This window comes from Orcinus orca, chromosome 1 (genome assembly GCF_937001465.1).
Source record: "Orcinus orca chromosome 1, mOrcOrc1.1, whole genome shotgun sequence".
Classification (NCBI taxonomy): domain Eukaryota; kingdom Metazoa; phylum Chordata; class Mammalia; order Artiodactyla; family Delphinidae; genus Orcinus; species Orcinus orca.
The window spans coordinates 32,477,052-32,502,018 of NC_064559.1; the positions used below are offsets into that span (position 1 = coordinate 32,477,052).

At 44.9% G+C, this 24,967-nt stretch overlaps 1 protein-coding gene across 4 annotated transcripts in view; it reads right to left on the minus strand.

The window, feature by feature from the left end:
* Positions 1 to 644: 644 nt before the first annotated feature.
* KDM5B (lysine demethylase 5B) overlaps positions 645 to 24,967 on the minus strand; it is a 77,607-nt gene continuing 53,284 nt past the window's right edge. For 3 of the 4 annotated variants that reach the window (XM_033415958.2, XM_033415955.2, XM_004285385.4), the window contains 16 exons: positions 24,706 to 24,868; positions 22,544 to 22,663; positions 21,376 to 21,570; positions 17,725 to 17,906; positions 17,486 to 17,610; positions 16,454 to 16,604; positions 16,208 to 16,322; positions 15,431 to 15,786; positions 14,057 to 14,195; positions 11,733 to 11,912; positions 10,899 to 11,057; positions 6,907 to 7,392; positions 5,221 to 5,332; positions 4,388 to 4,542; positions 2,847 to 3,167; positions 645 to 2,387 (listed from right to left, as the gene is read on the minus strand). In XM_033415958.2, the coding sequence (XP_033271849.1) occupies positions 2,250 to 2,387; positions 2,847 to 3,167; positions 4,388 to 4,542; positions 5,221 to 5,332; positions 6,907 to 7,392; positions 10,899 to 11,057; positions 11,733 to 11,912; positions 14,057 to 14,195; positions 15,431 to 15,786; positions 16,208 to 16,322; positions 16,454 to 16,604; positions 17,486 to 17,610; positions 17,725 to 17,906; positions 21,376 to 21,570; positions 22,544 to 22,663; positions 24,706 to 24,868 (3,097 nt within the window). In that variant the 3' untranslated portion in view covers positions 645 to 2,249. The remainder of the gene's footprint in view (positions 2,388 to 2,846; positions 3,168 to 4,387; positions 4,543 to 5,220; positions 5,333 to 6,906; positions 7,393 to 10,898; positions 11,058 to 11,732; positions 11,913 to 14,056; positions 14,196 to 15,430; positions 15,787 to 16,207; positions 16,323 to 16,453; positions 16,605 to 17,485; positions 17,611 to 17,724; positions 17,907 to 21,375; positions 21,571 to 22,543; positions 22,664 to 24,705; positions 24,869 to 24,967) is intronic. The other variant, XM_033415956.2, reaches the window with a different exon arrangement.

The following is a 24,967-nucleotide window of genomic DNA, read 5'->3' on the forward strand; positions in this document are numbered from 1 at the left end:
GGTCTCGGTGGGTCCCTCACAGAAGGCGTCCATCGGGGGTCCGTGTTTCCACATCGTGCTGGCATGCAGGTAGGATGGAGGCTCCAGGAGAGCCGTCATCATTCACTAGCAGGATAACTGTTGGCACGTGACAGGCCTTTAACTTCAGTATCGACGTGTGTAACAGACCATGGCCCCACCTGGGTGGGAGGTGGTTTACATCCACACACTCCTGCCCACCCCCCCTAACCGGGGCAGAGACTCTTCAGCACAAGGGTGCTACTGTCAGGGACCCTCCAGGTGAAGAAGAAAAGCTTGTGGGGCAGGGGAGGTGCACAACAGATGGGCAGAAGCTCCCTCCCTACAGGCAAAGGCTTTATTCCAGGAGCAAAGTCCCCTTTAACCTTATGTTCTCCGTGGAACTGGGAGAGTCAGCATCGTGCCCCAATGTCGGGGAGTCTAAGAATCGGGGTGCTTAAAAAGGCCAGAAACCAGCGGAGATTGGCACAACGTTGTGAATCAACTACACGTCAATGAAAAAACAAAGGCCAAAACCCCTGCCACTCCAGATCGGACTCTGGAGATTGCTCTTCTCCACTGGCCCCAGAAGCCCATCAGACAAGGAGAAATATGACAACTCTGGGAAAACTGCAGACGATTCAAAGTCATTCTTAAAGAGGTTTAATTATCTGAATTGCATAAAAGGGGGCAGTACACATTTAAATCTCTGCTACATCACAAACTGCTGTTTTTGTTGTTTTATTAAAGACCCACTGTTTCTACCAATCTTCAGGTTTATGGCTATATAATGGAGGGAAAACAGGTATTATTAGCAACAGGATAGCAAACAGCAAGCAAGAGTCTGTTCACCAGAATGTCTTCTCCACTGCAGAACAGAGTCCTTTAAAAGAAAAGGCAGGGAAAGGCTGCAAGCCATCCATGACCAGTAACAACAGTGAGAGAGAGAGAGAGATATAGCAAGGAAAGTGAGAGGGCAGAGCCTGGGTGTTCAGAAGTGTTTCCTCGACCCACACCCTCCTAGCTCTGTGTGAGGGTGCACTCTCCTTACATCTCCCCTTCTGACATCTCAACCCTAAACTAAGTTTCCCTGTCAATTCAAATATAATAAAGACATCATTCCCACGAGGAGGGCCGATCTGAGGACTGGAATGATTTGCCAACATTCTGAGAAAGCTTATCTAAAAATAGCATGGCTTTAAAGACAGGTTCTATTCCTTGAAGACGGGAGGAAAGAGGGGTCTTTGTGAGTGGGGACTGGAGGCATATGGCCCACCGAACAGAGCAGGATACAAAAGAATCCCCTAATGTCTGCAGGCTACCAGCCACCGCTACTGTAGCCTGGCTGGGCAGAGGCAAAAGCAAGCAACCCCGCCGCTCTTCAAAGCCCACAGGTGGAGGGGCAGAAGCAGATGTAGGCTAATGGCTCTAAATAACCAGCATTTAGTGTTATATTAGGACCAAGGATTTATTCCACAATATAAACTGCAACATTTGATACAAGCTACCAAAAAAACAGGCGAGGAGGGAAGGAGCAAGGAGAAAGCCAAAATACAGCTGTGGCAGGTACTTACAGAGCAGCCTCTTTTCTATGTCACTAGGTCACCAGTGACACTAGAAACTAGACGTTTGCGTTCTGACATCAACCAGATGCTAAAGCACCAACACACTGTTTGGAAGTTTGTTTTGTTTTAATTCCAGCCACTGAAACCAACATGGAAGTTATTGCTTAGATAAATAAACCTAGTCTACCAGGAAAAAAGAAAAGTGGATAAAAGAAACAAACAAGACCCCCAAAAGTGAAAAACTTAAGCTCCCCAATATGGTAACAGAGTAAACAAGAGAGAAATCCCTCAAATGAGGATTTACTGGAATTTCTGGTGCTCTTCTGGGCACTGAAACTGAGTTGGGCTCTTAAGCCGGTAAATCCCAGAAAGAGGTAAGATTTTAATGCTGTACATGAAAAGGTGCAAGCTCCAATCCTTCCACATTGGTAGGAACCCCTGCAAAAAACAGTCAGCATTTCAAACCTCAACAATCACAAACGGCTCTTAAGGAAAAAAATACAAAAAGTGTCAAAAAATTTTTTTAGTCGTTTTTTTCTTTTTTTCAAAGAGTTCTGGAAAAATGATCCCGTAAGGAATAGAAATAGCACCGTTCACAGGCTGGTTTGAGTGCCAGGCCTGCAGCTTTGCTGCGACCCTGGAGGAGTCCTCTGGCCGGGTCCTGAGTTACAGTCAGGGTCCGTTGCTCTAGCTCCGGCCTGGCGCGCCCGGCGCCGCACAGCACGCGCACACGTAGTCCTCCTCCTCGGCCGTCTCGGGACAGACGCCAACACAGACCTGATGGAACCACCGATTGCAGCTGCCATCACACTGGACCCAGTCCACCTGGTTACAGAGAGCAGGGAGACGGGGTTTTCAGGGGGAGAACAGGCCCGACAGACACCGGGCAGGCAACTGCCCCAGCACTGGGACCTCGGGCACAGCAGCCCAAGCGACCGAGTCAAAGCCAGTCTTCAAGTGGTGACTGCTCTGGGGCTAAGACAGCGCCGCCCTGTGACAAGGAAGCAAAGGGCGTGGCAGCAGCATCCCTCCCACCTTCTTAGCGCTGGGCGGTGAAAGCTGGAGGAGCAGGAAAAGGAAAAAGGGCAGAGGAAGAGTTTCTTCAAGAAAAGGGAGAAGACCCAGGAGCGATGTGAGAGCAGAGGTACCAGTGGGGGAGGGTGAACAATCCACTCAGATGGGCTCAAGGCAGGTAAGCAGGAGAGACCCGGCCAGGCGAGCTGCAGCTTACAGGGTTTCTGAGTTAAGGGAACGCACGTCCTCCGCGGCCCAAACCTCACTGACCTCGTCTCCCTCCGGCTGCAGGCAGCTCACGGCCGGGCAGACGGCGTCCTCGTCCCCAGAGTCCTCGTGCTCCGAGCAGGACGCGTCTGCGGGCAGGGACTGAGTGTCGGCAGAAGGGACCAGCTCATGGCCACGTGCCCGCTCTAACTTGAAACTGTTCGTGTCCTTGCGGTGGCTCAGTTTGATCCTCTTCTTTTTAGGGGTCCGCGTTTTGGCGACTCGATCCCACCGCTCACTGGAGAGACCTTCTCTTTCCAGGCGTCTCTTCAGTTTGCTCTCGAGGCCGCTGACTCCGTCTCGCTTCCCACGGCAGCCGTCACTCTGGGTGGAAGATGGCAAACTCCATTTAGCCCCTCGCCAAAACCAGTGATGCCAAGAACCGGCTGCACGAGAAGCGGGTGCTCCCCATCGACACCGACACGTGCTGCACCGCCCCCCGCCTTCACATCCTACAGGACCACCTAACTTCACTGTTTAGTCTACCAAAGCAACACTGGAAAACAGAAATGTCACAGACACAATTCGTTTCAAATTAGCCAACCAGCTCCGGGAGAGGGGAGATGCCACATTTTTTTGGCCAAACCCACGAGGAAGTCCCTGACGTCCACAGAGTGTTTTCTATCTAGGTGTTAACCCACAGACAGCTAAGGAACCAAGGCAATACCTTGCTTCTTTATGCACATCTCCACCCCTTATAGAAGGAAGGTGCCTTAACTGAACACAACTGATAACAGTGCTACACTATTTGGTGTCATAATGAAAAACAAATCCTAAATGCCAGCGTCTGCCCTCATGCTGTTTTCAGTGAGATTCCTCCCTATCTGACTACATTCTCAGGGGCATTAAATGTTACAGGTCAGCAAGTTCACTCACAGGAAGCAGCAGCAGCAGCATCTTACGCTGCTAAGAAACAGGACATTATTAGTTATCCCCTTCAAGTAAGTCAGCACTCAAAACGGGCACCCTTGGGACTTCCCTGGCGGTCCAGTGGTTAAGACTCCTTGCTTCCACTGCAGGGGGCATGGGTTCAATCCCTAGTCAGAGAACTAAAGATCCCGTATGCCGTGCGGTGTGGCCAAAAAATACCCAAAAAACAAACAAACAAAAAAAGGGTACCCTTGGTCTAGTCACCTGGTCCTCACACCAGCTGCTGGGTTTGGTTTAGAAGAGTTAAAGCATTTGTTACATGTTGACTCCAAGAATGAAGGCTTTATCCCAAAGGCCTTTCCAGCTATAATTACATTTTCATCTCTACAGTAATTCTCTTACTGAAGAAAAATAATCCTGCTTCTAGCTATTATCACATGGAAATGATGAGAAGCACACCTTGCTAAAAAGAAAAAATAATTTCACACAGTGGCTTAAAAACCAGCATCAAAATCCAAGTTGTGAGCCCAAAGTGCTCAGTGACAGCCGTTGGAGCAGGGCTGTGGGGCAGGTGGTCTGCATCCTTTCCTGGACCAAAGACAGCATCTCGTCCCCGAGCTATTGAAGGATGATGACACTCCGAAGCACGCTGCCGCCCAGACCCCGACGCCCACCTTCTCACTGCTGGGTCTCGCTGGAGAGCTGCGGTCAGCTTGCTGCGCAGGGCTGGGCTTTGCGAGTAGCATCTGGTAGAGCTCCTGAATTTCAGGAAGGGACACCTGGAGCAGCTGGGCCTCCATCAACAGCTCACTCACTTCTGGGCTTAGACCTGTCGGAGACAAGACCAGATCACGGTGACACCCACCTGAGACATGAGTGGAGGAAGACCACCGCTCCCATTACCACCCTTTCCCTTCAAGTGAGGTTCACTCCACAGGCCCAGAGCCACAGCGTAGCAGGCCCAAACTGGACTGTGTAAGTCCATCAGTGACTAGGAGGACTCCCGCTGATGCAGGAGGGAGATACCTCTGCTTTCACAGAAGCACAGAAGAGCCAGGGCCTGGGCACTCTGAGTGGGCCCAAGGTTCCAGGCACAACTCATGGGGGAGAGTTGCCCTCAGGGAAGGACAGGAGGAAGGAGGCAGGGTCTCTAGAGCCCCCTCAAGTCTCCTAAGTAATGAAGCAACAAGGGAACCCATGGCTTAGCATCTGATGACCAAGATGCTTGGTGTTTAATTATCAGTTGGCATGGGACGAACCCTTTCATCCCTGAAAGCAACGGATATAAAGACTTCCTTTCTGTTTCTTTTGCATTTATAAGCCTTTAACTACGATTCTTCTCCTACCTTGCAAATACATAGTAATCCATATCCTACATATGAGGATAAAATCCTTTTTAATGGTTCCTAGTTTATCTGCAACAAAAACCTACTGCACCATCACTTTTTACTCTTCAGCCCTCAAAATCATAACAATAATAATGGTGATGATAATAATAAATACAGACCATGGAGGGGGATACAGCTCCGTCCAGCAGAGAAGGGAGAGTGTAAATATGAGGTTCTGCTGTCCCAGGCACCGGGCAAGGAGAAGGACGTGGAGGCAGGAGGCTGAGATAGCTGGCGGAAGGAGAACATCGCACAGTGAGGCTTCTCCAGGGCTGAAGCCACTCCCACCACCCCAAGAGAAGTAGCTTGGGTTATCAGGCAGCAACCAGCAAAGAGAAAGGCTTGATTTTCCCAAACTGAAAGAAGTCTCCTGGCATCTCAGATTTGGCCAAACCAACTCATATCCACCAAGCCTTTGGTCTTCCTGGTTGTACCTGGACTGACTGCAGAGGTGAAGAGCACCACTGGGAAATAAGTCATTTTCTCTGCGTGGCAACAGATCACACAGCCTTTTAATCTCTAGGTAATCCTCCTTCTGAAGATTATAACCCGACTGACACAGACGTGTACCCACTCTGGGTAAACCAACTGAGGAACTGCCAGAAAGCATTCACACCCACGTCCCCACCTTCACCAGAGCTTATGAGAGGAGCTGGGAGAAACAGTCCTTTGACCACAAATTACTAAGTAAATAACAGCTGTGCCTTTCCCTTTTATTAACATAGGTGAACTCCTAGCACATCGTGTGTAAGGAACACAAATGTCTCCAGCGTAGGCTGCCCAAATACCCACAACTCAACTATGAGACAGAAATGTAACACATCGTTTGCTAAGTGCCAGGCACTGTATTTCAGAAGCCTGGGGAGAACTTAAAAAGACAAGGAAACAAATACAACAGAGACCAATCTTCTGTCCTTGTCCCTAATCTGTATGACCTTCAACTCCTACACTTCACACATCTCTGCTGGTGCAGCACAAGGGACGCGTAGTATCTGCAAGAGAATCTGCCAGACTTGGAAGTCACCAGGTTAACATTATGAGAGGCCTGAGTACTGCCTGCCTGGCTGCACTCCTTGTCTCCCACGGAAGAAGACAGAAGCCCGGCCGTCCCAGTGACACTCAGGGGAATCTGGCTTTGGCAGAAAGACCACAGATGGTATGAAACGCACCGCCTCTGCTCTGAAGCAACTTACTAACACTCAAGACACATCAAAAGCTCTTCTTCCTCAAAAGGCAACCAGAGACAGGAGGAGGCACTTTCCCTTTCTCCTCGGTGACTTACACGAGAGGAAGCAGGAAAAAAACAGCCAAGCAAAGAATTTTAAAATACACGTATATTAAAAATACATCTGGGGCTTCCCTGGTGGCGCAGTGGTTGAGAGTCCGCCTGCAGATGCAGGGGACGCAGGTTCGTGCCCTGGTCCGGGAAGATCCCACATGCCGCAGAACGGCTGGGCCCGTGAGCCATGGCTGCTGAGCCTGCGCGTCTGGAGCCTGTGCTCCGCAACGGGAGAGGCCACAACAGCGAGAGGCCCGTGTACCGCAAAAAAAGACAAAAACAAAGAAACACATCTGGTTCCCACACATCAATGGAAAAATCCCATGCGCATACGAAGAGGTGAAATCTGCTCCACAGGACGCGTGCCCGGCTATCGGGAGCAGAGGGAACTGAGGCAACGCGGCAGGTGCGCGCAACCCTCGAAGGTAAAGCGGGCGCTGGTACCGGCGGCACCACCAGAGCTACCGGCTCCGGAAGAAGGCACAGAGCTGAGTCCGATAACCAGCGAAGGAGCGTTGCGGCTCACCTTGCTTGTCTCTGGCGCCTGTCCTGCTGCGGCCTGCCGTCTGCCACATAACAGTCCTGAGCCCGTCCGCTCCTGCGTGGGCTGGAGGTTACCTGACGAGAGCAGCTGTCGGGCTCTGTGCTGCCAGTTCACGGTTCTTTCAATCATATACCGCAGCGCATCTCCCTCAGGAAGGCGAACTCGGATACGCTGGAGGGAGGCCAGCAGGGGCAGAATTTTCTCTAATGGAGGTTTCTCTGACCTCCGACAATGGGGACACAGCCAGATCCGGGGGCCCTGCGCAATACTGGGTACTGCCACACAGCCGGTGTGGAAAGCATCCCTGCAGAGTTCACACTGGATCATGGGGGCAGCTGGGGCCTTCTGACACAGGCAGACCTTCATCTCCACATCCTGGACTGGCGACAGCAATTTCCCCTCATTGGCTTGTCTGAGAGACTGCAAGGCTTCCATTTCTCGTAAGCGGGCTTCCCCAAGCGTTGCCATCTAGAAAGGAGAAAACAATCAGGGACAATGTCACAGAGAACTCAGCCTTCTCCTAAAACTAGGGTCCTGGTGGCTAAGAACACCGGGCTCCAGAGTAGACTCTGCCTGCCTCACTAAGTCAGGTGGGCAACAACATCCCACTGTGGCTAAATTTCCACACGTATAGAGTCGGTAACAGTGCCCACCTCACAGGGCCGCCACGACGATGACACGGGCTGTGTGACAGACGCTCTGACTGGCACCCAGCAAACCCTCAGTGTGAGCAGCTACCTAACACACACCATTCTTCCAAGTCCAAATTCCTCACACATTTCTCTCTTAGAAAATGTACCTCTCTTGAAAGATACAGGCTTTTCACAGTCTGGGTGTACTAATTTCTGAGGTTTTCGATTTGTTTTCAGTTCCAGTAGCTTTTGAGTTCTTCCAGAAAGGCATTTTAGATGAGAAAGTCTGTTAAACAGCCGTAGTAACCTGTGTCTCTTACTGCCTTTAACATTACACCTTACATGTGTGCTGGACACCGGAACTGTGTGTAGTGAAGCTGGGTCCCTCACGAAAGAAACAGAACCACTTCACCAGACTTCCCTTACACACATGCACACACACACACTCACACGCTGTAAGATCACTAGGGCAGAGATAAAAGCAAGCCGCTTTTCTGCAGAAAGTGGCAAGTATACTCATTATAAAGTCTTTTCTCTCTGTTAAAACGAGAGCCATGTCTCAGCAAAGTTCTGAGTTCAGTTTATCTGTATAAGCGACTTGAAAACACAAACATAATCAGCTTCACAACAAAAAGCTGAAGTGACACTGAACATGTTTCTGACCAGTATGTGCAAGCTGTCCATACAAGGGACTTCTACGTGAACAGACCAGGCGCCCACTACATAAACCAGTCCAGGCATTACAGATTTATTCACCTCACACCATGAAGTAAAAGCTGCCTAAGGGTGACCAATTCAAATCACTAGCTATGTCAGAGTTAGTCACTACCCCCTCGAACTTAACACATCCATCTTCCACAGCGGAAGGCTGGACCACCAAAATCCTAATACTTCACTGAAGGAGAAATACAGAGCAACAGGGGGTAAAAATAGGCCTTTAAAACTGAGCCTTCCCCTTTAGAAATAAAAACTACAGGCTTCAGGAACCATTCCCTTCCCAAGTCTATTCCTATAAGCAAGTCCTTAAAACGTTAATTTGTCATAGTTAAACCATTCTCGATGATCGGATCCAGCCACCACCAGATCCATCCCGATTCACCAGAAGAGGAAGCTGAGTCCTAAGGCCACATCGACTCTTCTGGATGAGAGAAGAAAATGTATGAATGATGGATTAGGGAAGAAACAGATCTAGAAGTAAACCACCTAACAAACCTTTGGTATATTTAAGAAACCTACTTATTTTTCTAGCTAAAAACAATGTACAGGCGGCATATACGGGTTATGTGATCACAAAGTGATCAACAGGTAATGTACAGAGGTTCACAGACTAGATCAGCAAGACCAGACAAGCAAAGATCAAGACAGTGTCTTTACAAAAACGAACCACATAACAGTGGAAAGTAGCACCTTGAAAACACCAGAATTATGCTCAGGCAGCCGCATCTGATTAGAGCCTGAAGTAAGGGACAAACATGCCAAAGAAAGTCTGTGTCAAAATACACAAACACATCAGGGCAATCCCATGTCAATCACAAGAGAGGTCAGGCAGCTACGAAGGATCAGACCATAAAGAAGGTGCCTGGACCAAGGACGAGCCCAGGCCCAGTAGCAGCTATGTTCCTGCTCTGGGATGGACAATGCTTTGTGCCTTCAAAACCATCCTGAAAGTCTGACTTCATCAAACCAAAAAGCTTCTGCACAGGGAAGGAAATCATCAGCAAAATGAAAAGACAACTTACAGAATGGCAGAAAATATTGGCAAATTATAATTTGATAGGGGTCAATACCCCAAATCAATGAAGAACTCATACCTCTCAATAGAACAAACAAAACACCATCACCACTACTAAAAACAAAAATCCAATTAAAATGGGCAGAGGATCCAGCAGACATTTTTCCAAAGCAGATATACAGATGGACATCAGATATGTGATAAGATGCTCAACATCACTAATCATCAGGGATATGCAAATCAAAACCACACTGAGATTATCACCTCACACCTGTTAAAATGACTGTCATCAACAAGACAAGAAATAACAAGTGTTGGTCAGGATGTGGAAACAAGGGAACCCTCGTGCACCATTGGTGGGAATGTAAACTGGTGCAGCCACTGTGGAAAACAGTATGGAGGGTCCTTAAAAACTAAAAATGGAACTACCACATGACCCAGCAATTCCACTTCTGGGTATACATCTAAAGGCAACGAAAACACTAACTTGAAAAGATTATCTGTACCCCCATGTCCAGTGCAGCATTATTCACAATAGCCAAGATATGGAAACAACCTACATGTCCACTGATGGATGAATGGATAAAGAAAATGTGGTATGTATATACAATGGAATATTATCAGCCACAGAAAAGAAGAAAATCCTGCCATTTGCAAGAACATGAACTCTGAGACCATCATGCTAAGCGAAACAAGCCAGAGAAAGACAAGTACTGCACGATCTCACTTATACGTGGAATCTACAAAAACAAAACAAAACAAAACAACCCCACAGATACAGAGAACAGACTGGCAGTTGCCAAAGGCAACTGGTGGGGGAGATGGGTGAAAAGGATCAAAAGGTCAAAATAAGTCCTGAGGATGTGATGTACAGCATGGTATGACTATAGTCATTAATACTATGTTATATATTTGAAAGTTGCCAAGAGAGTAGATCTTAAAACTTCTCATCACAAGAAAAAAAAATTGCAACCATGTGTAGTGATGGATATTAACTAGATTTACAGTGCTCATTCTGCAATATATACATATACTGAACCATTGTACTATACACCTGAAACTAATATAATATTACAGGTCAACTATAGCTCAATTAAAAAAAATTTTTTTTTAATTTTCAAAAAGCATCCAGATCACATAGCTATCTTCTTCTGTTCTGATACTCTGCTCACTAAACATTAGCTAGATACTGCTTCACCTTCCTGAAGATGATACAATCTTTGAATCAACAGGGCTTATGCTAAATGCAGGTCAGACTCAAGTATCCAGTACCCTTTTAGGTGTATTTCTTGTTGTAAACTAGTAAGTTGGCATTGCAGTTCACATATCCGTTAGCCTGGGTGTCCTGAGTCTGCATCCCTGGACCAAGCCTTGGGCACTGGAAAGACTATTTCTGAATCTGGGAGGCCTTCCCTGAATCCTCTGCACCTCTATGCACCTTCCATTCAAAACTTTTACAAATGACAATTCTCCCAAAGTCGTTTTGGTAAAACAGAGTACTTTTAAAGTTATTCTTCTACTTGCCTTCCCAATATGACCAGTAAGTAAGAGAAGAGTTAGAAATTATCCTCCCCCATGGAGAAAAGAGGAGGAAAAACCCCAGTACGTACAGCTGAAGCAGTCTCTCTGCTTTCAGTCAGAGCTCTCTCCAGGTCACTCAGACTCTCTACTCTGGGGCTTCTCTTCTTGCCACTTGGCAAGGGCTCCTTTAACTTTCTCTGCTTCCTCTTCAATCCCAAAAGGCCAATATCACATCGAGGACACAGCACCTAATGTGGACAAAGCACCACCGCTGGTAAAATGGATTTCAGATGAAGCATTAGGAAGTCACCAAATAAAAGCCTAAGGAGTGGGAAGGATGTGAGCTTCTTAGTATTTTCTGTGTAACATGCCTCCCTGAAGCCAGAAACTCTCTTCTACAAAGGAAGGAAGAAAGGAAGAGAGGGAGGAAAGAAAGAAGGAAATCTCACAAAAAGACAGACTTTGATTCCAGATTCAATCAAACAGTAAGTAAAAAAATGTGATACAGAATGATCCCAGTCATAATGTGTGACCAGCATCAGCTTACAAAAAAACACAAGAAGTGCAACTATAGTACTTTGAGAGGTGGATGAGATCTTTTATTGAGCTTGTTAAAAGCAAGTGGTGAAGCATGGCCAAGGTTAAACGTCCAATTTCAACAAACTGAGGAATTTCAAGGAGGAAAATTTCTTCCTTAGACAGTGAATGCTATCCCTAAACATATGCAGAAAACATTTTAAGATTCTTCTAAGTTTCAATTGAAAGTTTCAGTAGAAACTTAGAAGAATCTCCCTGGCTCCACTGAGAAAAGTAACTCCTAGAGCATAGATCAGTCAGTGATGCCACCTCTGTGTGTGAGGGACTACATGTTTTGCCAGGCTAGGGGACCCAAGGTCTTGTAGGTGGGCTAACTGCAAACTTACCTCCAAGAGAGAATAGGACGAATTCTCAGTCAGGAATGTATTAGCAGCACATTCTTTCCAAACGTGAACCTCAGCTACTAGTGACTCCAGTCTCGGTAAAGAATTCAGATGCACCGGGATAGATCGTCCTCGTGTAACAAGTTCTATCAGTGTGTCTAACACTGGCACACGTCCTCCAGCCTAATAAATCAAGGAGAAAAAAATTACTTCTATGTAAGTGGGAAAAGTACCATTCGGACCAGGCCTACCCCATGATTTCAACATATTAAATTCACGGACGGGTGCTGACAAAACCTGCCAGCTGGCCGATGGTGGTGGAGGTGGAGCAGTGTGGGTTCTTCCACTCGACAAGGAAGAACCTACTTTGTGCTGGGCCCATGGATACAACTTTGGACCTGGCATATACTGTGCTCCCTTTGTTCAGACTGTTTATGCCCTGTCAATTCACTTGTCATTTTGGTCCCTATGGATGGTGTGAAAAAAATTCAACAGAAATGTAAATTTGTAATAACTCAAAGGATTTCCATACTGACTTAGAGAAAGAAAAGCAACAAAACAAATATTTTACTCCAATTCACTCACCAATGATGAATTACAGTAACTCAGTATAGATTATTGAGGAAACAAAAAATGAGTTGTGAAAGCCCACTGGCTCTCCAACTTTATTATTCATTAAGAATCACCTGGGGGCCTTCTATTTATTCTCACAGGATTGAAACTGTAAGGACATAGGTATTCTGCTGGATGCGTAAAAAGGTGACTCACAAATTATATGCTATGCCTATGGTACTCCATTTAGAAACATATGGAGTACTCCCTAAGTGAACAGCAGAATACTGGATGACCTTTTAAAATAAATAATCCACTAAACACGAAGAGGTTCCTTGTTGTTGGTCACACCTCTCTGCAAGTCCTTAAATATATGACGCAAGGAAAGACCAGGCTATTATTTCAGGAATGGAGCAAAACTTGCTTTTCGTCCTTATGGACATTGTTGCAAACACCGTACTAAGTAGTACATACATTACAGCACATGAAGGGAGCAAACCCACCCAGACATGTGTCCTTGCTTCTGATTTCATATGCTCACCTCTCCTCGTTGTCATGACCTCACCTTCTGGCTGCCAGCAACCATGAGTGGAAGGGGGGACCGTGACTGTACCCACTACAGTTCCAACAACCACAGACAAGAGCCTGCATCAAAAACCTCACTGGGGAAGTTTATGTACACAGCAAACACTTTCCTTGGTTTTTTCTTTGGCGGGCTGGGGTCACCCCTTAATTATGTAATATTTATCAAACAATGTATCTTCTCTTCCCTATTAACAAGAATAGATGTCCAGATGTTTTGTTGAAAACACGTGGCTAAAACTGTCCTGTTTGGCATTTCTCATTAGCAATTGGTTAATTAGCACCACTTAAAATTACATAGATATTCAGAAGACCAGATGGTATTTTATTCCTAGAATCTGATGGATTCAACAAAACAGAATTTGAGCCTCAAGAACAATATAAATTAAAATTTTAAAAACCTATCCCATTAAATAATTCAAAGATCTTTTTTCTCAATAGGCCCGTAAGACCCACTGGTTTATGATCGTTAGAAAAAGGAAGACACTCCCACCAACCACTTTTCAAATGAAGTTATCCAGCTGAAAATTGGGAAAAACATAGAATATATTCTGTCTATACCTTAATAATGTTACAAGTGAATTTAATTTTCTATTTTAACTTATAAGTAAGTCTTAGCAAGTACAACATCTAGCACAGGGGCACAGATACTCAGTGCTGATTACTTTGGACAGTTACTTTAGAACGTGCTCATCTCACTGCTTTTGTAGGTATGGAGCACATTTAAGTCATTACTTGGTGAAAGTCCTGGGCCTGAGGGCCTAGTTTGGCCATGTAATCATGTATCAAGACTCACTGAATCTGCTACTCTTCATTATGTAAACTCCAAGTAGTTGGCAAGCCAGCAAGAGATAGCTGTACTTGTCAGACGTTAGAAACTGTGTTTCTCCCACAACTTCATTTTTAGCTCTTTTTCTTCAACCCCAACCAAGTAATTAAGTCTGTTATGGGAGGGTCCCAAGCTCCCAGAAAAGGTTGGTTAAATTACCTAAGCTTTAAATACTGAGTCAACTAGTCAGGACAGTAGATGGGGTGGGTTAAGTGCATCTACACAAGGTTGAAGAGAATCAGTAATCCGGCCAACCCAAACACTGAACCTGCGTAGTGAGATCCAACATATTCCCCTTTGCAAGTGTTTACATTACTGCTCTTTACAGACGCACTTACACACATGGGACATTTTGTAAACCTACCTGCAGGGCCTCTACGTCCTGAAGCCAGTCTCTGGCTCTCTGCACAGAGTCTTTCAGAGCCGCACCATTGGGCAGGTACGCGGGGATCTCCTCGATCTCCTTAACCACCGTAGCAAGGCTGTTCAATGAATGCCGAGGCCTACAAAAGCAAAATGACACTACTCAGCTTTTACACTGTGGCTCACTTTTCTCGTGGTTTACTTACCAGAGAAAATAGGAAAATCACTTCAGGGACTTCCCTGGTGGCACAGTGGTTAAGAATCCACCTGCCAATGCAGGGGACATGGGTTCGAGCCCTGGTCTAGGAAGATTCCACATGCTGCGGAGCAACAAAGCTCCTGCGCCACAACTACTGAGCCTGTGCTCTAGAGCCCGTGAGCCACAACTACTGAGACTGCACGCCACAGCTACGGAAGCTCGTGCGCCTAGAGCCCATGCTTTGCAACAAGAGAAGCCACTGCAATGAGAAGCCCGCACACCTCAACGAAGAATAGCCCCCGCTTGCCACAAAAAAGAAAAATCACTTCAAAGGAAATTCAGAATAGCAAATAACTCAGTGAAGCATTTAAGTTCTACTTATTTCTGATTTGACATTGGAATAACCATAAACTTCCACTTGCAAAAGATAACTTAGGGATAATTTACGTTATGTTAAACTAGATACGCTATCAAGACTCATACAGCTTCACTAAGAAAATTTAAAATCTCCAGGATATCAACATACCAAAAGCACAGAACCCAAAATTTTTGTACTCTCTGCTCAATGACCACTATTTTAGGATTACAAAATAATGTCTGGAACCTAGGTATTTCTTGTACTTTATCTTGTCAGTTGGAATAGTAAAGATCTGTCAGACAGAAAGCAAGAATAGGGAGGGAATCATCTTCTCCCCTCGGATGGTTAGCTTGAATCCAACCCATCTCTCGCGTATAAATAAGGTCACAAAGCAACAGCACTAATGTGGAGAATTACGGCACTATTTTCATCTTAAAGACAGTGCACACTGACTCTCAGATGTTTCTCTTTAAGACTCCTTGGGATCTTTTTCATTAACTGTGGGTTTAAACAGTTCCACTTATTTGTAAATGCTTTCTTCTCTCAAAGATGTTATCCTCGAGGTCCAGGGAAATTTCATTAAACCAACTCTAGAAAAGGTATTTCCATTTGAACCATTCATTTCACAATCGGTTACGCAAGGAAAGAAATTAATATTCTTTTGCCCAAGCTCCGAAGCAGCTCCGAACAGCTCAGCTATTTCTGCACACACAGCTCAGCTACTGTGCCCACATGCCGCCCTACTCCCCACGCTCCGTGCTCCCGGACGGATGCAGTGCCAGCCTTCCCTGGGCAGAGGCATGGGCATGCTTGTTTACCTGGCCTTGAGGAGACTCCTGGCTTTGTCATCCCAGTGCTCTGATACCGTGAGCAGTTCTTGAAGCCGTGCCATAGCCTTCTCCACAGCTGAATATGGGGCCAGACCCACCCCCAGGTCTATGAGACGTCTCATATCATCTAAGGTGAGGGAGCTGGGGTCTAGGCAAGCCTGCTGCACCTCCTCCAGCCAATGGGCCTGCTCCAGCCGGACACGCATCTCAGCAAGCTGGGGAAGCTCGACATCAAATTCAAAGCTGACGTCTAGCAAGTCTTGCAGCTCAGCGGCACTGGGCATCTCTTCAGAGAGCAATTTCTGGCTATGCTGTTGGAAATCTTCTACACGATTCAAGAGATCCTTAAAAAACACAGATTGTTGCATCAAAACAATATTTTCAGTAACTGGCTTCTTGAAAACTCAGAATCTTCAGTGCATGTTCAACATGACCCTCTGCCATTTCACTTGAATCTAGCAACAATACAGGTAAACAAGGTAATAAATACATAAGCCAACTGACAGTTACACAAGTGACTCTAAGAGAGACTTGTATCAACTATAGTAGCTGGTGGTCACTGTGAAAGGTAAAAATTTCCAACCGTCTCTCTCCTCTGCAGGCCTGTTACAATCTCTTTATATACACGTACCACTCAACGGGTTACTAAAAGCATTTGCAAATAAATGTACAAATTAACCACAGGGGAAGACAACTTGATCATGTGACCTGGGCTTGTGTACAAAACACAGGAAGGCGGGCACCCCCACCTCCCCATCCAGGTACCTTCAGCAGTGGCGTCTGACTGAGGACACAGGGCAGGGCATGCAGCTGGCTCACGAACTGTCGGAGCTCATTCACTGTCAACTGATTGTGGGATTTCCCTCCACCAGATCGATACCTAGACAGACAAAGGCCCAAGGAGACTGCATGAGAGCAGGTTCCCCACCAGCCCCAGACTCCAACGTCATGGGTAAAACCAGCCACAACAGGCTGCCGAAGAGCCCAAGCCAGGGCGTGCACAGTGCCCACCTCGTCTGCCTCTTGCCGTTAAGCAGCTGCTGGGCGACAGAGGCACATTTCTCTGCGTCCTGTGTCACCAAGCGGAGGTGACGTAAAAGATCGTTGTCCGGGAATTTCTTCATCTCAGATTCCTCAATCAAAGCCTTAAAGCTGACGAGGCCTAGGAATAAAGAAAAGATCACCTTTTCTGTGATCATTATGTATGAAATACTGGTATGAAATACAGAGGGGGAGGTTCGATTTGATCAGTTCTTACCTATGGATATTTGCAATGCTTTACCTCTAATAAATTTGTTCTCTTTTTTTTGGCTGAGAGTGGAATACTTTAAAAAGTGCCTAGAGCTGCCCTTCAATGTGAAAATGTTTAAGAAACAAAGAACCCCTGCCTTGTCAAAATAGCAAATGCAATTCTTCTTGTGGCTGGAACCACCTTTTCCTCCTGCATTTTACTCTGCACCTGGCAGGGAACTGGTGGGCTCAGAGACAGTGACCTGCACCCACCGCTAAACAGGAGAGGGAAGAGTCACCTGCTGAGCGACAGAAAGGAAAGCAAATGAAAACGCTTTGAAGGGAAGCAGTAACTTTCAAATGTAATAACAAGAGACAGAGACTTTGACTAGAACTAAGAAGTAATAAACCAGCATTTCACAGACTCTTAATTTAATGATATGCTGTCTTTGTCCTGAGATCTAGTTCAAAAACAAGCAAAACAAACAAAAACCTTTTCTAAAGGTCCATATAAAATGTGAAATATTTTTATTTCTGAGACAAAGAGGTGTAAAGGTTATTTGGTAACAATACGATATTTGTTAAATACACGATCCTGCAAAACTCATATATCAAGACTTCACTTTGATGTAAGGACATATGCCTCATTCACTCTTGGCTTTAAAACCTCTGCTAAATGTCCAAACCTGGCTGGACAGATGGGCTAAGTCAGGCTGCTTCAAGTAATCCATTTGCTGATAACTTTAAGTTGGCTATGTTACAATCAGTCCCAATTTGCCAATCACTAAGTCACACTTTCTATATACCACATACTTTTCTTCTTATTAATCTTCGCCTCCAAAGCTTCGTTCACATTCAAGGCCCATTCGTTGTAAGATTCTGCTCGAAGCTTCAGTGCATTCATCATGGGGTAGAGATCATCCAGAGTGTATCTATACCTGGAAACAGAATAGCAGGCTTAGCTCTGAGATATGGGGGTTTGGAGAAAATCAGATGTTTCACACTAAGGATTTAGTGTTTTCCATAGAAAAAAAATCATTCTTCCTACTCACCGCAGTTTATATTTATAAGAAGGACAGGAACATAATTCCTTTACATGATGCAGGCAAACAAGCAGGCCAGGTTTACAAGAACAGGAGATGGCAGACATGAAGCATGTGGTTTTGCATTTTACACACTGACGCTCATCATCTGGCAACAGCTCAAAATCCATTCTTTCTGAATCAATTACTCCCTAGAATAAAGTGTGTACTTTAGAGATCTCCAAAGGATAATACAATCCATCAGCCCCCAAGACAAACATGTAATAGTTGAGCTTAAATTAAAAAAAAAAAAAAAAAAGAGCCTTACCAAAGTAGAGAGTAGAGAGTGCGTGATTAAAAATGTGTGGGGGAGTTCCCTGGTGGCGCAGTGGTTAAGAATCCGCCCGCCAATGCAGGGGACATGGGTTCGTCCCTGGTCCGGGAAGATCCCACATGCCGCGGAGCAACTAAGTCCGGGAGCCACAACTACTGAGCCTGTGAGCCACAACTACTGAAGCCCGCGCGCCTAGAGCCCGTGCTCCGCAACAAGAGAAGCCACCGCAATGAGAAGTACATGCACCACAACGAAGAGTAGCCCCCACTCGCCGCAACTAGAGAAAAGCCCGCGCACAGCAACAAAGACTCAACACAGCCAAAAATAACTAAATTTTAAAAAATGTGTGTGGACCTAGCAAATGTGGGCAAGTTAATCTATTTCACCCATCTAGGGAGAACCCCTTCTGGACACGGTAGGTCCTTATGTTTGGCCATTTTGATCTGAGTATGAGAACAGTTATTAACAGGCCCATAAAACTATGGAGATTAGCTGTTTATTCTACTCCAAATTGGCCTTGTCCATATTTTGGGTCTAGATAAGAGCAAAAGAAATGCATATACTTTCTACTACAGCAAACATGCTATACAGGGCTTCAGAGTAATGTTGCTGGAGAATCCACAAAAAGAACAAATATAAATGAAAGGAAAGAAGATGGGGCAGGTAAAAAAGACTACCGTGCAGGAACTGTCAATGTGAAGACGCTGAGTGGTCTATTAGCCTCTTATATGGAAAGTTCTTGGAAAAGGTTCGACAATCTGTGCAACAGACACTGTAATCGTAACAAGGAATTTCCCAATTGATACTGTCAAGATAAATGAGGTCTTGAACCAGGAAGTTTCTTGTTTTTTTTTTTGTGGTACGCGGGCTTCTCACTGTTGTGGCCTCTCCCGTTGTCGAGCACAGGCTCTGGACGCGCAGGCTCAGCGGCCATGGCTCACGGGCCCAGCCGCTCCGTGGCGTGTGGGATCCTCCCGGACCGGGGCACGAACCTGCGTCCCCTGCATCGGCAGGCGGACTCTCAACCACTGCGCCACCAGGGAAGCCCGAACCAGGAAGTTTCTACTGTACTTTGTACCACCTGACATCTAGCCCTTCTAGGATATACCTTTTGTTATGGAAAAATCAAACTTGTACCACTTTCTCTCCTTATCTGGAACTGGATCCAGATCTAACTCTGAGAATGCCAGAGTCTGATTAAGTCAGTTTATAAACCATCAAGGCTCCTTTGTTTTACTCTTTTATTCTGTATTTCAACCTTTTGACCATTTCACTTCCTGCTAATCAGTAAAGTAAGGAAAACCTAACAAAAGAATTTTGGTTTTAATCTGAAATTAGTCATTAAAAAGGACTTTGTGATGCAGATGGCTAAAATTTTGTTTAAAGATTAAGGATCAACTCCATGGATTTTGGTTGAGAATGAATCATATTAGTTCACCCAATTTTTTTTTTTTTTTTTTTTTTTTTGCAGTACGCGGGCCTCTCCCGTTGTGGAGCACAGGCTCCAGATGCCCAGGCTCAGTGGCCATGGCTCACGGGCCCAGCCGCTGCGGCATGTGGGATCTTCCCGGACCAGGGCACGAACCTGTGTCCCTTGCATCGGCAGGCGGACTCTCAACCACTGCGCCACCAGGGAAGCCCCAGTTCACCCAATTTTAATTTGTAAATTTCTACATCTGGGAAAAAAATTATGCGTGCTCAAAGTTCCAAAGACCTTGGTAAGACGCTTAAACCCTCTGGGCATTGTTTTCCCAATTGTACAATATCAGGGGAAGGTGAGCTGTTGGTTCAAGGTGAGCTCCACGGAGCCAACATTCTAAAGAGGCACATAAAAGAAGAAAAAAAAAATCAATGTGACTATTTGTGGATATGACTGTCCCAAAAGAATCTACAAAAAACTACTGGATTTAGCAAGGAGGTAGGATACAGACTCAATTTTGGAAAGTCAACTTTATCTGTTGTGGCCTCTCCCGTCGCGGAGCACAGGCCCTGGATGCACAGGCTCAGCGGCCACGGCTCACGGGCCCAGCCGCTCCGCAGCATGTGGGATCCTCCCGGACCGGGGCACAAACCCACATCCCCTGCATCGGCAGGTGGACTCTCAACCACTGCGCCACCAGGGAAGCCCTCAATTGTATTTTTAAATACTAGCAATAAACAATTGGAAATCAAAAAAAATTTTAAAGTACCATTCATAATAGTACCAAAGAATAAGAAATACCTAATTACAAATCCAAGAAAATATGTGTAAAATCTGTGTGCTGCAGTCTACAAAATACTGAAAGAAATCAAGAACACCTAAATAAATGAGGGGATAGACTATGTCCATGGATTGGAAGATTCAGTATTGTTAAGATGTCAATTCTCCCCCAAACTATCCATAGGTTTAATGCAGTTCCAATCAAAACGCCAACAGGCTTTTTGATAGAAATCAGTAAGCTGATTCTAAACTTTATATGGAAAAGCAAAGGAACTAAAATAGGCAAAACAATTTTTAAAAGGAACAAAGTTGGAGGACTCACACTACCTCATTTCAAAACTTATTAGAAAGTTACAGTAATCAAGACCATATGGTATTAGCAATAGGACAAATGCACAGACTAACAGACTAGAACAGAGTCCAGAAGTAGCTCCACACATGTGTGAATTAATTTTCAACAAAGGTGCCAGGGCAATTCAATGGAAAAAGGAGTCTTTTCAAGAAATGTTGCTGGAACAGTTAGACAGCCATATGCAAAAACAATGATCTCAACCCACACCTTGCCATAAACAAAAATTACTTAAGAGGATTAAACACTTAAATGTAAAATCTAAACCTAGAAAATCTAGATGACTACACATGAGAAAACCTTTGTGACTTTGGTTAGGCAAAGATTTCTTAAGAAGGACACACCAAGAAAGATCCATAAAAGAAAACACTGATAAACTGAACTTCATCAAAATGAAAAACTTCTGCTCTTTGAAAGACACTGCTAAGAGAATGAAAAGACAAGCCACTAGCTGGAAGAAAATACTTGCAGAACATTTATCTGATAAAGGACTGGTGTCTAGAATAAAGAGAAGTCTCCCAACAATCCAATGAAAAAGGGGTAGAGCAAGACATGTGAGCAGACACTTCACCAAAGAGATACATATGCAGGTAGTAAATAAATACATGATAAGATGTTCAATATATCATTAGCCATTAGAAAAATGAAAAATAAAAGCACAATGAGACGTCAATATACATCTATTAGAATGGTCTTAAAGGAAATTAAGGAAAAGTTTCCTTAAAATGGTTTCAAAGTGCATAAGAACTTTACTAAGTAACACCCAATGACATGCAGTTGGGGTTCCAGAAACCTTACCAATTTACGAACAGTTTCCCTTAGAGCCTTCTCATCCTCAATCATAATGGCCATGTCTTTCTGAACAGTTGATGCCACTACAACGTCTAGTACGTCCGCCTTGGAGGCCATCTTGCAAATCATCTCGTCGTGGGAAAATACACAGTAGCGGTGCAGCAGGCGGTAATGCTCTACGCACTGTCGGCCTAAGGGCAGCTGCGCCAAAAGACAGGGAGGACACGTGACATTCATCTCTCTCCTTCCTGTTTCCAAAGACTCCTGACCTTTATTATCAATTACCAAATATCACATCTTGGGTCATATATTGATATCATATATCAATCCTAAAACTAGACTCTAACAAGCCTTGGACCTTTTAAAATCTTTGCACCTCAAGGATCTGGCAAATTAGGTACATTGATTAAAATCTGGTTTAAAAACCCAATGTATTAATAATGCAGTAATGTCTACAACAATGTAGAATCTAATTGGAAATATGAATTTACACATTTCCTGAAACAACTGTGTGGAACTAGTGTGGTTAATCTACTTCAGGGAACAATAATGCTCTAAAAACTATAGAACAGAAAATAATTATAGATGTAGGTATTACTACTGGGTACTATTTTATTGGGCCAACTATTTCGGGTTGGCCAAAAAGTTCATTTGGGTTTTTCCCTGACATGTTACGGAAAAACCTGAAGGAACTTTTTGGCCAACCCGGTATTATTAAAAAAAAAAAAAGGCACTGAAGGTCATAATTTATTAGATTTAACACCACACCCACTTAAACTAGGTAGTTCTTAGGCAAATGAAAAGTATTAATACTAATATAAAAACTCCACTTTACAACTACCTGAAATCAAATGTCATTAAAAATTACTGTGTTTGGATAATTTAAGCCAGTGCTGCATAAAGTACAGTCTTAAGACTGGAACTGGTTGTTATCAGTTTGCAATGAGATACTAAGCTTCAGCCAAGACGTCACTCAGCAGACTCTTCACCAGGTCTTGGCTGACACTGCAGGGCCAGGGCCTCTCCTGCTGGGAAGGTACACAGCTGGCTGACCTGCCATTTCAGCAGCAACTGGTTTAAGCAACTAGACACATGACAGTTTCTAAGCATTCTATACCATTTCTGCAGGAAAAACGGTAAATGTGAAAAGGCTTGCTAGGTCATAATTACACACCCAATCGACAGTGCAGAAGTTAACGGCCTCAGCAAAATTAAAACCTTGATTGAAACCGCTGTGGTAGGCTCTTGGAAATGTGATCACAAACTCCCCAGCACACTGATTAGTTCGGTAAACCTAAGGAGACAGAAATTGGAGATTTTCAGTGACATCCTCACGAAAGACAATCTAGACATAGACTATCAGATGATTCTCCAGAAAGGGTAGGGAAAAAAGTATGGCTGAATATTACCTAAAGATATTCATTTCTGCCACAAGATGGAGTAGTTCCCCAGACTTCCAGGTTGATAAGTATCTCAAGAGAAAACAGCTTACACCACAAAAATCTGGCTACATCCAGGATCAGGACACATCTTTCCAAATATTATCAAACTGAAATAGGATCTCCTACCACCAATTGAAGAAATTCCACTCTATTTCAAGGATCTCATTCCACACAGAGATCTTCTTCATTTGGGCCTCAAACTTACCTCCCACCAGCAATTCCCCTTTTCCCTCTACCCGAAAAACACCTATATTGCTCTAGGCACAAAATCCTCAGACTGAACGAACTACTACATAATAGTAGTAATATTAGATGTCTTTTCAATATATATCTCTCCACCAGCGGTTCTCCAAAATGTAGTTCCCATTCCAAAAGCAGCAACAGCAACTGGGAACTTGTTGAAAATGCCAATTCTCAAGCAGCACCCAGGCCACAAGGCCGTGCAACTCGGGCTGAGGCTCCGCCCTGTGCTGGAACACGCCCTTCCGGGCTCTGACAGGCCAAGTCTGCAGTCGGCAACAGCGGCAGGAGCACAGCCCTCCAGCCCTCCACCGCGAGGGCCTCCTCCTCAACTCTCTGACACACGCACTCCCCTTCAGAGCCCACGCCTCGGTTCAAACGCCATTAGGAGCCCTTTCCAGCCCTTTCAGAGTTAATGGCTCAGCCCCCGAGTCAACACCACTGTCAAACCACACCACTCTTCCATGATCTGTGTAAACGCTGTCTTTCCCTTACACTGTGAGTTCCCGAATGCACGAGTTCATTCACCTACCTCTCTAGGTCCAGAGTCTAGCCCCACGTGGTTTGCTCAACTATTAAAGAACAGGGCGAGAGGTCTCTTCTAAAGCCAGCGACTCATAACAGATCAGAAAGACCCATCAACGTAGGGCGGGGGTGAGGGGGGGTCAAGATGGAAAATGCCAACAATGAGGAGATGGTGGTATTTTGATGACTATTGGTCCTTATTTTCTAAGCTTTGGCCCATGAATATTTTATGATCCCTCAAAGAAAATTCCTTTCCATCTGCCCCCATTTACTGGCCTGTGAACCCAAAAGCATAAAATGAAGGTCACAAGATCAAGAATTCCTCTTAACATTGTAAATGTATCATTTACATTTGGTTGAGCTAACTAAGATGGATTCTTCAACTTCATACATCTCAATCTGGCCTCCCAAAATGCCTTCAGAGTTTCCTCCAAAAGGAAGCCACTAAGCAAAAATAACTGTCACTTCGTAGAAAAACCTCATAGGAAAAAGCACCAATAGCATCTTTCAGTCTAGAGTGGGAACCCTGAAGTCCAAGCTCAAGACACTGAAATAAATTTTCTCTTAAGCTTAATTAGGGGCAGCAGGGAGAATGTAAGATCCACCAAGCATGTCACCATGTAAATTCAATGAGTTATTTTCTAAAGTAGGGATGGAGTATGAAGGATTCTGACACAAGAGTTTAGATCTAATTATATCAATAACAGAACCTAGCCATTTTCAGAGTAAACTAATTTATACTAACAACACTTATTTTTTATGGTTTTTGTTTTGCTGTGTTGAAGGTCTGAAGTTATAAACAAAAGTTATAGTTTAGAAAGCAGGAATGGTGATGGTGTACAACCTGTGAATGTACTCTGAACTGAACACCAGAAAGGAAAGGAAGAGACAGCCTCACAGTCACTATTGCAAAGTAAGGCTGCTCAGCAATCTAGTCATCAGCTGCAACAACTCAGCTTTCTATGGTGTCTGAGGATCCAGTCCCACTGGCTTAATGCAATATTGTACTAAATGACACCAAACAGCTGTTTCTGCACAGCCAAATCAGCTTCATAAAAACGTGAGCAACAGGGAAAAAGAGAAGTGGGGAGTTAAGCCTGGGTGGCAGGAGGATTGACCCAAAACATACAGGCACTTCGTGAGTCATCAGGGTATTGGGGTTCATGATGGTGACGAGCTGGTGGAGGAGGTCGGGCTGGGAGATGAAGAGCTCCGGGGCCAGCCTTTTCATCACGGTCTCCAGCTGCTCGGCAGCGTACCCTGGGACTCCATACCAGGTCTTTGGCTCACCCCTAAAATAGATTGTAAAAGCAGATCAATCTCAAAATTTACATGAAATTTCAGTAGCTTCTTCAACTCATACACAAAATCAACCAGCAAACACCAATGCA